General features: G+C 33.5%; 1 protein-coding gene across 2 annotated transcripts in view; it reads right to left on the minus strand.

Annotated features, from left to right (window-relative positions):
• LOC109402335 (protein Shroom) overlaps positions 1-14647 on the minus strand; it is an 835627-nt gene that overhangs the window by 544550 nt on the left and 276430 nt on the right. For both annotated transcript variants that reach the window (XM_062849388.1, XM_029864194.2), the window contains exon 3: positions 1130-1458. In XM_062849388.1, the coding sequence (XP_062705372.1) occupies positions 1130-1458 (329 nt within the window). The remainder of the gene's footprint in view (positions 1-1129; positions 1459-14647) is intronic.

Raw genomic sequence — 14647 nt, forward strand, 5'->3', positions numbered from 1 at the left:
GTATAGTGAAATTCAAACTGCTCTTACTTTGAAAGTATTCAACAAAAATGGCTAAAATTTTCACTGTAAACAGTTTAACACAACAATTTTACACAGTCAAAGTTTTATAAAAATCGGGACAGTGTTACCAGCTCTACAGTCAAAATAGTGCACGCGGAACTAAAAATGGTCAAAAAGTACCGAAAAATTTACCTTGAAGCGATTTGAGCTTTGGATATTTACAAAAAAAAGTACTGAACCGATTTCGATCAAATTTTTACTACCTAATTGATACTATGTTACGAATATCAAGTGAAATTGTCAAACGTTTTGATGAGGTAACAAAAAAGTTATAGCCTAAGCAATATTTTTGAAATGGGTGCCCAAATTTTCTAAAATCTCATTTTATGATATCGACAATATCTGCGCCAATACTCAACCGATTTGAATGAAAATTTCATGGTATTAGCTACACATAATATACTATCCATGGTCAAAAAACTAGCTATTTTGGCGAACGCTCCCTTACTGCCTTTTTTTGAGCATCAAAAAAGTTTGTGGAAGAAATGAAATAATAATTTCTCAAAATTTAGTTCTTCAGATGGTAACCAATTTAGGTTATTTTTTTTATTTTGAAAATTTTGTTTTTCAATTTTATTTTTTTAACCCAACTTGTTACAGTATTGTAATCTCCATCTGATCAGTACCGTAGTGAAGCCAGAAACATTGCCGATCTGTTTCTTCGACGACGGTATGCAAATTAGCAAACGCCCAGCTCAGCCTAGGCACAACAACCTTCACTCTCCGTCTCCCGGACGGACGCAGATTTATGATCGTGTTTTGCGCCTTTATCTCCGCGTTTGTAACTCTGTCTGTCTGCCTGTGCGTGACCGACCATTCGACTTCAGGTGTTCTATGGCGGCCATTGATTGGCCAAGAAGCACGTTCAATACCTACTACCACAGGAATGTGGCTGTCTTCATGGTGGGATAATTGAAACGCATGATTTTCAATTAAGGGACAGTGGGATGAAGGTGCGGAAACTCGGTAAAATTCTGGTTAAACGATCTCTCAAGGGTTTTTTTGAAGTTTTCATCACTTTCGATCCACTGTGCGCCGATAGTCAACGTAACAGAATCAGGAAACTCACCGATCGAGAAACGGCGTCGAGCTGGAATCCGAACTGGACACGTAGCTATGGTAGCCCTCCGATTGGGCATAGGACGACTGCTTCTGGTGGTGGTACATCTGGACGGTTTGTTCGTAGTAGGACCGGCTGTACTCCTCCAGTCCGGCCTGCGTTAGGTTGCTGTTGTTCGGTGGTGGCGGTAGCATCATCATCCCCGGTAGTCCCGGTGTGTTGTGATTCGCGGTAGGTCCAGCTGCCGCCATCGCTGGGTGGTGAAGGTGATGGTGGCCACCGACACCTTGCGTACCGATTCCACCGCCGCCGCCATTTGAGCCCGGGTGCTGTTCGTCCTGTGGATGGTAGAAGAAGAGAGATTTTAGCGACGATGCAAAGGAAGAAATGAGGCGCGACTTTTTGCCACTGCACTAAACCGCTGGATGGAATTGATGAGCCATGTACGCAGACAAATTCGTGCTGAGTCGAACCACGTCCGAAGAAGGGGGTAGGCGCACCAGCTATAATTGAGAAATTAATTTCTTGGCCACTTATGAACGGCAATTATTCAACAGTTCTAATTTGTTGGCGGGTGCCGCCTGCCGAGCCGAGTTGAAGCAAAAAACAAGAACCCAAGTCTTCGACGGCAAATCATATGTGCGTGGCAAACTAATGGAGAATAATGAAATGGTGTACGTACTTTTTATGCGATTCAATTAGTGTTGGCTGCGGTGAACTTGAGCGCGAACAGATTAGAATGGGTTCGGCGAGGTGGTGGCGAATGGCAGTATAGCAGCATGAATGCTCAGGTGTTGAGATCTTATAAACAGCAGAAGGCGCGATTGATTTGGTCTGAATTCCAACAATTAAGATATAATTTTAAAGCAATTAGGTTTCTTTACGTTCTGCACGTTTATGAAAACGGTTGGGGTGCGTGCTATCGATAAACAACAATTTGGGATGAAAGACTTTACGTCACGTGCTAGTGTAGATGATGTACTTCATGACATTCATTCCGAAGTTCTAATAATATTCAATGCTCACATATTTCGGAAGAAAAGTGTAAATTTCATAACTTTTTATCTTGGTGTAGCATCATAACTGCCGATAACTCACGGTTATCGTGAAAGGGAAGGAATGTTAGTTCCTAGTGCTGTAAGAGGTCGTCGAGTGGATTGGAAAAACGTTCTACGAAACGTAACAAAATAACAGGATAGAACGAGCTCACAAAATCATACATGAATTGCTCTATTGCTAGCCGGACGCTGGTAAATATCATCAAACTACTGGCACAATATTAGGGTGCCTAGAATTCTTTGAAATACTGGTAGATACACAGAGAAAATTACTCGAATCATGATTAGATATTACTTTTTCTGCAGGAATTAAAAAAAAAATAACTTTCGGTAATAATAATTGTTTCTGCTATAATAATAAACTAAAAGAAAACTAATAAGAAACTGTTGGCACATTATTTACTGAATACTAGTGTAATTAATTCCATATGTACACAAATTGGTTTCGGTGGAGTACTAGATTTCTCCAAATATTTTTCCATAATTTTAGATTTTTTTTTAATTTCTAAAATTCTGTCAGTTTTATCAGAATTTTGTCAATTACTCTAGGTTTCCGGCCATGCTTTAAGGGATTTTTCCGTAAGGTTCTGACGGCTTTTCTGCATTCGTCACATACTTTCAAGAAATTTCATTATTTTTTCTTCCATTTCCTCTTCTTTAATTTTTTTCCCGAAAAGTGTGGATTTATTTATTAAAATAATCGAAAAAAAAGAAATAAAAAAAGTTTTTCCGAGAATTTCTTGAGGAATCGTCTGGTAATTCTTTTAAGGACATCTCCGAAAATTCGGACGTATTTAAGAACTCCATTGACAATTCTTTTAAAGATTTTTTCCGGTAATTTCCTTGGGATTTCTTCCGATAATTTCTTTAAGAATTCCTCCATAGGATTAGGAGAATTACTCCTAAATGATGCGGCAACCTCTAAAAAAATTTTAAGGCAATTCCTTTGAAAACTTCTAAGGAATTTCTCTAATTTTCGACAATTTCCAGCAATTCCTACGATTAGTTCTCCAACAGTTCCTTTAGATTAATTTAGTTTAGAGGCGAATGCCGGTAAAGTCTCTTAAAAAAAAATTAGTTGTGAATTACTCCGACATTCTTAAGAAAGTCCTTAGCTAGTTTTTTTAGAATATCCACTCGAAATATCAAAATAGTGATTTTTTTTTAATTCCTCTGGCAATACTTTTTGGACTTCCTAGGAAATCTCATAAGGAATAGTTTCGAAATTTCTATCAGCAATATCTCGACATTCCAACGGTACATGTATAAGAAACTGCTTCGTTAATTTCTTATAGAATTCTCCCGGATATTCTAAAAAACAACAGGAGTTCTTCAGGCAATTACTTCAGAAACTCTTTCAGTAACTCCATTCAGAATTTCTCCAGCATATTGTTTAGGAATAGCCAGAGCCGTAGCGTGGTCCCACAGCGCCCTTGGCAAGCATCCAGAATGGCGCCCCACGACAATTAGACATTATTATTTTGCTTATTTTTTTGTTCAAAGTTATAAGTACGTTTTCAAAGTTTTCAAAGAGTATAAGTACGAACACATTTTTTTTAAGACACTACTCCGTCTTCAACCAGAGGTTGTACAGACTGAACAAGCACTAACATATGGCAACGGACAATACATATAACACCCAGTGGCCCAGTGGAGAATTTTCCGTTTGACGAAAAGTTTTCCCCGACTGGAGCGGGAATCGAACCCACACTCCGAGGCTTACGAAACGTCTGACTGACGCCTCTAGCCTCTTGCATTTCAAGAAGCATACTAAGACAAATACAATAGTTAAAAATGACATTTCAGATTTATAACATGAATGATGCATACATTTTTTGAGGAAATCTTAGTTTTCTTGGATTTTTTTAAATGAATTTTGTTTTCAAGAACACTGAATTGAATTTCAAGAGCTTTCAGAAATCCTCAAACGTTTTTACTAATTTTTGGCTATAGCTTCAATTGATTTTACCAGAATTTTCTAATAACTTCACCAAAAGTTTCTTCTGTAGTTCAATCAAAATATTGCTTAGAAGATCTGTAAGTAAATCATCAGGAATCATTAGACAAACCATGGAAATAAAGGAACATCAGGAGAAATTCCTGAAGGAATCTCTATATGAGTTTTTGTTAAAATCTCTGGAAGAATTTTTGCTGTATTCATTGAATGAAATTATGAAAGAGATTGTGGAAGAATTCCTGCATTTATCCGGAGGAATAAATGATTAAAATCTTCAAGAAATTAAGGTAAGCATTCTAAATGGAATTCATGGAGTATTTTATGCAGGAATTCATGGAGCAATTCGTGAAGAAATTTTGGATGAAGTTAATGGCAGATTTTCTAACGGAAAACCTGTAGAAATTTCTGAATAAATTCCAAATTTATAATTTTATGGAGGAATTTATGAAGACATTTAAAGACGGGCTTGGTGGTCTAGTGGCTACCGCTTCTGATTCATATGCAGAAGGTCCTGGGTTCAATCCTTGACCCGTCCCTTTCCTCCTACTTTGTATCTTTCTATATACTTTCTCCCTCCTCTCTACATAAAACAACTCATCTAAACTCACTTGTTCATAGCCATCGCTAGAACAGAAACGGGTTGAAAAAGCCGTTTCCTTTCCTTCCAAAACTTTCACAGCATAGTGTCTCAATCCTATAAGATAACGCCTACAAGTTATGCAATCAAGCGAACAGTGCCGCACATCTTCAGAATAAAAAAAACACACAATTCTATCACCTTACCCTGGTATCCACACACCAATGTGTGAACCTTCTGCCAACCAAGTCCCACCAACACTCCGACATCCGCATGAATTTGTGCTGACGCAGAGGTATATTCGGTCAGATGTGGATACAAACGATTGCAATCATCACTTCCTTACCCTTCCCCACATTGATCTGCAACCTGACGTGGCAGGCGCCATTGTCGCCTAAATATACAGTGCGAGAAATAAGTATAAAGACAGAGCCGTTTTCCATACAAAATAATCATGTTTAGGGATCAAAATCTCTTTTTCTAGCGATTCGATTGCTATGGAATTTTGTCTGTAACCTTAAAATAACTAGAATTTTGGCTAGAAATATAAATCATTTTCCATGAAAACGTTTATATCGACTTTTTAGATTCAAATAAATATAAAGACACTTATTTCCATATAAAAATGTGTCTTTACATTTATTTGAATCTGAAAAGCCGATATAAACGTTTTCATGGATGATGATTTATATTTCTAGCCAAAATTCTAGTTATTTTAAGGTTGCTGACAAAATTCCATAATACCGAATCGCTAGAAAAAGAGATTTTGATCCCTAAACATGATTATTTTGTATGGAAAACGGCTCTGTCTTTATACTTATTTCTCGCATTGTAGAAGATCATCAACACTGCAGATGCCTGCTAGTCCCCGGCAGATATCTCATTGGTTCCTTGTGTGAGTGTAGCTGGTCTGGCGATACTGGAGTAGCATCTACGGGCGGTCAATCAAGCTCAAGCTCAAGCTGGAGGAATTTATGAAGACATTTATGAAAAGTTTTCTTGTGAAATTCTAGCAGAAATTTATGGATCAATCGCTAGTGAGCATGGTACAGTGTCATAGAAGATTTTCTTTTAAAAATCCCTAGAAAAAAATCTGAAAGAATTCATTCTCAGAGGGACTTCTGAAGGAATCCCTGGAATGATTTCTAATGAAATATCTGCAGGATTTTTCATAGGAATCCATGGAGGAATTACTAAACAAATCTACTGAAGGGTTACTTAGTAATTCTTATAGACATTTTTTTGAAGGAATCCATTGAAGGAAATTATTAAATATCCATGTAAGAATGTCGAGAGGAATCCTTTGACTCATTTCTGAATAAATTCCTAGATAACTTCCTGAAAACCTCCCTGAAGGCATTTCTAAAGCAATTCTTGGGGAATTTTTAGTAAGAATCTCCAGAAAAAAAAATTATTTGATTTTTTTTAAATAATCTTTGGAGATTTTGAGAGAATTTCAGGAGAAATTCTTTGAAAATTTGTCAAAGAAATTCCTTGAGGAATTTCTGAAATATTTTTTTGAAAGATTTTCTTAAAGAAACCCAGCAAAATCCGAAGAAAAACCTAGTGAAAATTATGAAGAAATTCCCGAAATATTTCATTTGTTTTGAGGGCATGAACATAAATAAAATCACTGGTTGTTTTGTGGGTGAATACGACTTGAATGATTTCTGTTAGATTTACAGGAGTTTAAGCCCAAAGAAACATTTATTGGTAATAACAATAAGACTATCAGAAAAACCATCGTCTAAATATTTTTTATTCAAGATATTTGTTGTAAACACTCTAAAACATGTCAATCCAGTAACTTTCATTAGAATTTCGAAAACTTATTGATTTTGCTTTGCTCGTCAAAAACTAAACTAAACAACTAAAATAGCTTCTCAAAATAAAAAAAAAACAAGCTAAATTCCCAGGCAACATCATGATAAATAATCTAGAGACCGAATTTTTGAGAATAACGTAATGTAAAAAACACTCGATCAATCTTAGAAATTTTGAAGTCTTGGTAACATACAAGAAAACAATAGCATCATACTGTTTCTTCTAGCCTTAGACCTTTTCGGCGCCCCTTAGAGGCTGGCGCCCTTGGCGGGGGCCAACCTGGCCAACCCCACGCTACGGCTCTGGGAATAGCCGGGGCCCGTGGCGCAAGTTGTAACACGTTAACTTCATAAGCAGATGGACATGGGGCAAATTCTTCAGAAAATCCTTAGAGAATTTATTCAAGAATTTCGCCAATAATTTCTTGAAAACTCTTTCGACAATTTTTTTAGAAATGCCTCTGAGAATTGTTTTAGAAATTCCTAAAGTTACTCCTCCGGATTCCTTCCAAGCAGTTCTTTGGGCTATTCCTTTGGAAGTTGTTTTGGCAGTACCTACATAAATACTGCGATTTTTTATAGGAGTTGCTTCCGCATTATTTTGGGAATTCCTTTCTTGATTTCCAGACCATTGCGTAAACAAACACGTTTCTGTCGACATAGGACCTTCTGGAATCAACCCACACATCTCACCACCATTAACAGAAAGATTGATGTTTGCGCTTTCTGTTGGTGGTGGTGAGGTGTGTGGGTGGAGTTCAAAAGACCTCAAGTCGACAGAAACATGTTTGTTTACAAAATGTTGATGCGGAGTCTTTTCAATTGTTGCTCTTGATTTCTTTAGAAGATCTTAGAACAATTCCTACGATAATTCATTTAGGAATTCTTCCAGAGATTTTTCCACAAATCCTTCTGGCAATTCTTTATAGAAATTTCGGTGATTTTTTTCCGAAACTACTCCCGAAGGTCTATCAGAAATTATTTTTGCAATTTAGAAAACATCCGGCAATCTGTTTAGATGCTCTTCCGATTTTTTAGCATTTTTTTCGGATTTTTTTTAAATTTTTTTAATTGCTTGACAACTATTTTTGCGTTATTCAGTATTTCCTCTAGTAACATCATTAGGAATTGTTCAGGCATTTTATCGAATTTTTTCCCAAAAAAAACATCATTTCTTTTTTTTTTGAGAATTTTTAAGGAAATTTATTTAGGATTCTCAAACAATTCTTCAACTCCTTCTAAATTTTTCTAGAAATTCCTCAGAGATTTCTTTATCTCCAACATTGTTTTCAAAACTCATCCGACACTTTCTTTATAAATTTCCAGAGATTTTATTAGAGACTTTTTTAAGAAATTCCTTAAGTCAGTCCTCCGGATTTCCGCTAAGAAGTTGTTTTGGCTACTTTTTTAGAAATTGTTTTGCCAGTCCGCCCCAAACATGTTTTTGAAATTCCTTTTGCGATTTATTTTGAATGTTTCATGGAACACATTTTGGAATTTCTTTAGGAGGTAATGTGTTTAGAAATACCTATGGCAATTCCTCTGACCATTTCTTTAGGAATTTCTCCGGAAATTTCTTCAGAAATTCGTTTGGCAATTCTTATTGAAATTTCTTTGGAAATTCCATTCGTTTCTACTCTCGAAGGTCCTTCAGAAATTATTCTGGCAATTCTTTCAGCAATTTCCTCAACAAATTCTTCAAGACCTCCTTTGAAATTCTAACAGAAATTTCTTAGGTAATTCCTTAAGTATTTCGCTAGTTTATATTAAGCAGCTAAAACGCTAGATGCAAAATACTGTCCTACGTTTCGGTGTGTATTTCACCTTCTTTTGGGAATTAGAAGCTGCGTTTTTTGCATCTACTGTCCTACGTTTCCCAGAAGAAGGTGAAATACACACCGAAACGTAGGACAGTAGATGCAAAAGGTGTTTTGGCTGCTTAATATAGACTGAAAAGGCCGTTAAACTAGCGAAATATTCGTCAATTACAGTCGTTAGCAGTCAGTCAAATTTTAATTCCTTAAGAAATTCTCAATTTCTGTAGGAGTTTTCCAGCAAATATTGACAAAATTTCAAGGCAACTTTTCTTCCAAATTGACTGACAATTATTTTTGGAAATTTCTTCGGCAATTTCTTTGAAAATTCCTCTGAGAATTAGTTTGAAAATTTCTTAAATCTCTACTCTGGAGTTCTCCTAAGAGTTATTTTCGGATATTCCATCAGGAAATGTTCAACCAATATAACAGGAGTTTGATTGGACATTTTTAATTAAAACATTTGGGAATTGATTTGGTAATTTCTTTGGAAAAAAATACAACAATTCCTCCGACAAATTCTGTAGGCATTGCTCCGGCGATTTCTACAGAATGATTTTTGTTTAGTTTTTTTTTTTTACGTTTATTTTAACGTTAGTTAGCACTACACTCAAGTTTTCCAGAAATTCCTCTGGCAATTCTTATACGAATTTCTCTTGAAATTTCTTTCGAAACTTCTCCGTAAGGTCCATCAGAAATTATTCTGTTGATTCGTTTAGGAATTTCTTCATAAAGTCCATTTCCAAGTATCACATGTGTTCTACAGAGGTTTTTAAAACACTTGCACGACCCAATTCAGTACAGGGTGCGGCAGGAAAAAATGCGAAAAGTTCAAGGCACTATTACACACTAAATATAGGATATATACATATATATGTATATTTTTTCATGACAGTGTATCAGTCTATGTCTATATTCTAGCACTGAAAAATAAAAATGAACATATTTGATGATAATGTAGGCCTGATAAGTGGATATCAATAAACTGCGCGCCCAATGGTCATTAAACAAAATGACTATAACAGTAACAAAATTAACTCAAATTCGATGAACAACCAGACCACACTGATCCAGATCCATGTAGTTTCACATACCAGATGAAATAAATACATATATTTGATGATATTGTAGAGAAAACACTGGTCGACAGTAGATCACGCACTTTGACCACTTGATCCATTTCCGAAGGATTTTGGCCCGCTGATTCCGAATCTGACTTCGGAATTGCTGTAACACGTACAGTTTTTAAGAAAAATAGGGTTTTATTCACAAAATTTCATATTTTTATAGAAAACAAAATGTTTTCTTAATATTTATAATTTTTTTATTTGCTCATCATAACCAGTATTTAAATTCAATAGATTTTGATTCACCGAACCAGAATCTAACGTAATTTTTTTGAGAAAAATTGAGTTTTATTTACAAAATTTCATATTTTTAAAGAAAATATACTATTGTCTTTTTAATTCAAGTTTTTATCTCCTCATTTTAGCCAATATTTATATTTATTAGATTTTCATCCACCGATTTGGTAACTAACCTAAAAATCTCTGTAACACGTGCAGTTTTTGAGAAAAATGGGGTTTTATTCACAAAATTTCATATTTTCAAAGAAAATAAAATATTGTCTTTATAATTTTAAAGTTTTTATCTACTCATCTTAATTCATATTTTATATTTAAAAGATTATATTTCACTTATTCGTATTCTCACCTATGAATTTCTGTAACACGTAAAATTTATGAGAAAAATATTTTATTGACAAAATTTCATATTTTCATGGAAAAACTGTTGTTTTTATAATTTTATTTTTTTTTATCTGCTTATCTTAACAAACATTTATGTTTAATGGATTTACATATACTGATTTGAAATCTGACCCAAGAATTTCTGTAACACGTACAATTTTTAAGAAAAATAATTGTTGGCGTAAGTAAAAGGAAAACACAGTCTGGGTAGTTGCCAAACTGGGCAGCTTCAAAGTTGCAAATATATTTCGATTAATTCAATAGCATATACAAAAAAAAATGATCTACTTACATTTCTGGGTAACAACTCAATTAACCTGCGCTACAATGGGGTTTTATTTTTTCTCAAAAAATTCACGGGTTACAGAAATTCTTAGGTCAGTTTCCGAATCATTGGATCAAAATCTATTAAAGATTGGTTAAGATGAGGAGATAAAATTTTAAAGACAGTATTTTCTTTTCTCTAAAAATATGAAATTTTGTGTTTTTTCTTAAAAGCTGTACGTGTTACAGAAATTCTTAGGTCAGTATATGAAAATCTATTAAACACAAATATTGGTTAAGATGCGCAGATAAAAATATGAAAATTATGAAGACAACAGTTTATTTTCTATGAGAATATGATTTTTTTGTATAGTTCCATTTTTCTCTAAAATTTTACGTGTTACAGAAATTCTTAGGTCAGATTCTGAATCAGAATATAAAAATCTATTAAATACAAATATTGGTTAAGATGAGCAGATAAAAATATTAAACTTATAAAGACATATGAAAATATGATTTTTTTTGAATAATCCCTACTAAAATTTTACCTGTTACGGAAATTCTTAGGCCACATTCTGAATCAGTAGATCAAAATCTTTTCATTAAAAAAATTGGTTATGATGAGCAGGTGGAAAATTGAAAATTATAAAAACAATATTTTATTTTATATGAAAATATGAAATTTGTGAATAAAACCCTATTATTCTCAAAAATTGTACGTGTTACAGAAATTCTTAGGTCAGATTCCGAATCAGTATATGAAAATCTATCAAAACAAATATTGGTTGAGATGAGCAGATAGAAAAAAATTAAAATTATTAAGACAGTAGTTTATTTTCTATGAAAAAAATAAAATTATAAAGACAGTAGTTTATTTTATATGAAAATATGAAATTTTGTATTTAAAATTCTATTTTTCTCAAAAATTTTACGTGTTACAGAAGTTTTTAGGTCAGATTGCAAATCATAATATGAAAATTTATTTAATATAAATATTGGAAAACATGGGCAAATAAAATAACAAAATTATAAATACAATAGTCTATTTTCTATGAAAATATGGAATTTGTGAATAAAACCCAATTTTTCTCAAAAAAAAAATACGTGTTACTAAAATTATTAGGTCAGATTCTGACTCAATGGATCAAAATCTATTGAATATGAATATTGGGCAGATGAAAAATTTGAAATTATAAAGACAATATTAAGCTTTCTCTGAAAATACGAAATTTTGTGAATAATACCCTACTTTCTTAAAAATTTTACGTGTTACAGAAACTTTTAGGCCAGTTTCTGAATCAGTGGATCAAAATCTATTGAATAAAAATATTGGTTATGATGAGCAGATGGAAAATTGAAAAATATAAAAACAATATTTTATTTTATATGAAAAACTGAAATTTGTGAATAAAACCCTATATTTCTAAAAAAAAATACGTGTTACAGAAATTCATAAGTCAGATTCCGAATCAGTATATGAAAATCTATTAAATACAAATATTGGTTGAGATGAGCAGATAAAAAAAATTAAAATTGTAAAGACAGTAGTTTATTTTCTATGAAAATATGAAATTTGTGTTTAAAACCCTATTTTCTCAAAAATTTTACGTGTTACAGAAGTTCTTAGGTCAGATTGCAAATCAGAATATGAAAATCTATTGAATATAAATATTGGTAAAGATGGGCAGATAAAAAAAAATAAAATTATAAATACAATAGTCTATTTTCTATGAAAATATGGAATTTGCCAATAAAACCTAATTTTTCTCAAAAAATTTACGTATTACTAAAATTATTAGGTCAGATTCAGACTCAGTGGATCAAAATCTATTGAATATGAATATTGGTTATAATGAGCAGATGAAAAATTTAAAATTTTAAAGACAATATTAAATTTTCTTTGAAAATATGAAAATTTGTGATTAAAACTCTATTTTTCTCAAAAACTGTACGTGTTACAGGAATTCTGAAGTCAGATTCGGATTCAGCGGGCCAAATTCCATTAGAAATGGAACAAATGGTCAAAGTGCGTGAAAAAAGTTTCAATTTTGTCGACTAGTGAAATCAAAAATTTTGTTTTATCAGATGCGAAATTTAGCGACCTGTGCGATTTTTTGCGGTTTGAAAATTCTGGTTGTCTTCATCTTCAGGCGCCGCCCTGTAAAGGTTAGTGAAATTTTTTAATTAACTTTTCAAAAAACTAGCCTATTATAGATCATGGAACGTTGGAACATAGATTAGTTAATGTCAAATGGACGAAAATGAGGTTTGAAGTTGATAAACATTTTCGCATTTTTTCTTGCCGCATACTGTAATGTAAGAGTTACAAATACTCATGTAGAACAGTGTGTTGATAGGGTTGGGATCTCCTTTAAAATATCTTTGGTAATTTCTTTGGTTATTTCGTAAGAAATCCGTAATTTCTTTAGAAGTTTTTCCGGTAATTTATATCCGAATTTTCCAGGATTTTGTTTTAATTGCCTGAAAACTATGTCATATTTGTTTCCTGAACAAATATTGAATAACTATTTGTTCAGGAAACATCTTTTGAAATAGGGCTAGCAATTTCATGAGAAATTTCTGAAAATGTCTTGTAGATTTACGCAGTTTTTTCAGGGAATTCTTTAGTAAATTTACACGGCAATTTTTCCGGCAATTTCTTAAAAAATCATCCGGCAATTTGTTTAGAAACCCAAAAAATATATGTATTTTTTAAATTCTTTACAAGTTCCTTTGTCACTCCTCAGAGTTTGCGCTAATAAGTTGTGACAATACCTGTTGTTGTGGATATTGTTGTGGCAATACCTGTCCCTGGCAGTCTTTTAGAAATTCCTTTCGAAATTTATGCGACATTTTCATGGAATACTTTGTTTAAGAAAATCCTACAACAATTTCTCCGACAATTTCTTTAGAATTCCTGCGAAATTTCACAAGAAATTCAACTGGCAATTTTCATACAACTTTGATTTGAAAATTTCCTTTTTTTCTGAAATTCGTTTGGCAATTCTTACAGAAAATTCCAAGGCAGAACAGTGACTTTCTCAAAATATCTTCAAGAATTTATTAGGATTTTCCAGCAATGCATATCTGAATTTTCCACTATTTTTTCTAATTGCCTGAGGACTATTTCAGCGTTTTCTCCGGGAATTCCCTTACTTCCCACTCTTTATGTATGAAATTTCTCGGGAATAATTTTAAGGAATTGCTCCTGTTATTTCTTGAGAAATTCTTACTGCAAACCCTTCATTTGAATTTAGTAGAAATTTAGGAAAACGGCAACTCATTTACGAATTTTCCAGCAATTTCTTAAATAATTCTTCTGAAAATTTTTTCAAGACTTTCTTAATATATTGCCGGATAAATTCCGTAAAAATAGCTGACAGTATTTTTAATAGAAAAGCCGGATACATTTCTAAAGAATTTTTTGAGATATTCGCAAAAAAGCTAGAAAATAACTTTCAAAAGAATTTCTAAAAGAATTGCCTGAAAAATTTCAAGATACATCCTGGAGGAATTGTCTGAACAATTCCAATACGTTTTCTCTAAGGAAATTTTGCAGAATGGTTTAGGAAAATTTCCGTAAGAATTTGCTGATTAAGTTGCGGCAGGAGTTTATAATCTATTATTCGGAGGAATTCTTCAAGAAATTACCAGAGGATTTTCTAACAATTTCCGGAGAAATTGCTCGGGAATATTGAAAAAAATCTATAGAAGTAATCGGTAGTTCCTCGAAAGGTTTCGAAATTTCTATTAATCCATATAGGTTCATAAAATAATCTTTGATTCATTAGTTCTGTGGATGTGTTCAGCTATACAGGAACTTTTCAAGTGTTTTTGAGTGTCTTGTCGATACATAGAATGAATTCATGGGAATTCAAAGAACATTTCACAAAAGCTGATGAAAACGTTGAGGAAACTCTATGCCAACGGCATCAGCACGTCAACAAAAAGAGATATAATTCCTCGAGATCAGAAGTGAATAATAGTATATTTACACGCTTCTCTCCAGGAGAGTCCCTCTTGATTGCGACGACCTTTAGCTGGAGACTGCATCACGTCCCTAAGCACGACACTTCGGACGGTCCCCTACCGTGCCGGGAACAATATTATCATACAGTATTACCAGCGCGGTGGTAAATCCACACGGTATCTGCCGTGTGGTGGATAAGTGCGAGTTAAATCGTCCGGTAACACTTGCGAGAATCAGGGGTCCATTAAAAACCCGTCCTGCTGGATCCTGCTGTTCCTAGATTCACCATTCCGGGCACCCACTAGTGAACACTGCC

The sequence above is a fragment of the Aedes albopictus genome, chromosome 2 (genome assembly GCF_035046485.1).
Source record: "Aedes albopictus strain Foshan chromosome 2, AalbF5, whole genome shotgun sequence".
Classification (NCBI taxonomy): domain Eukaryota; kingdom Metazoa; phylum Arthropoda; class Insecta; order Diptera; family Culicidae; genus Aedes; species Aedes albopictus.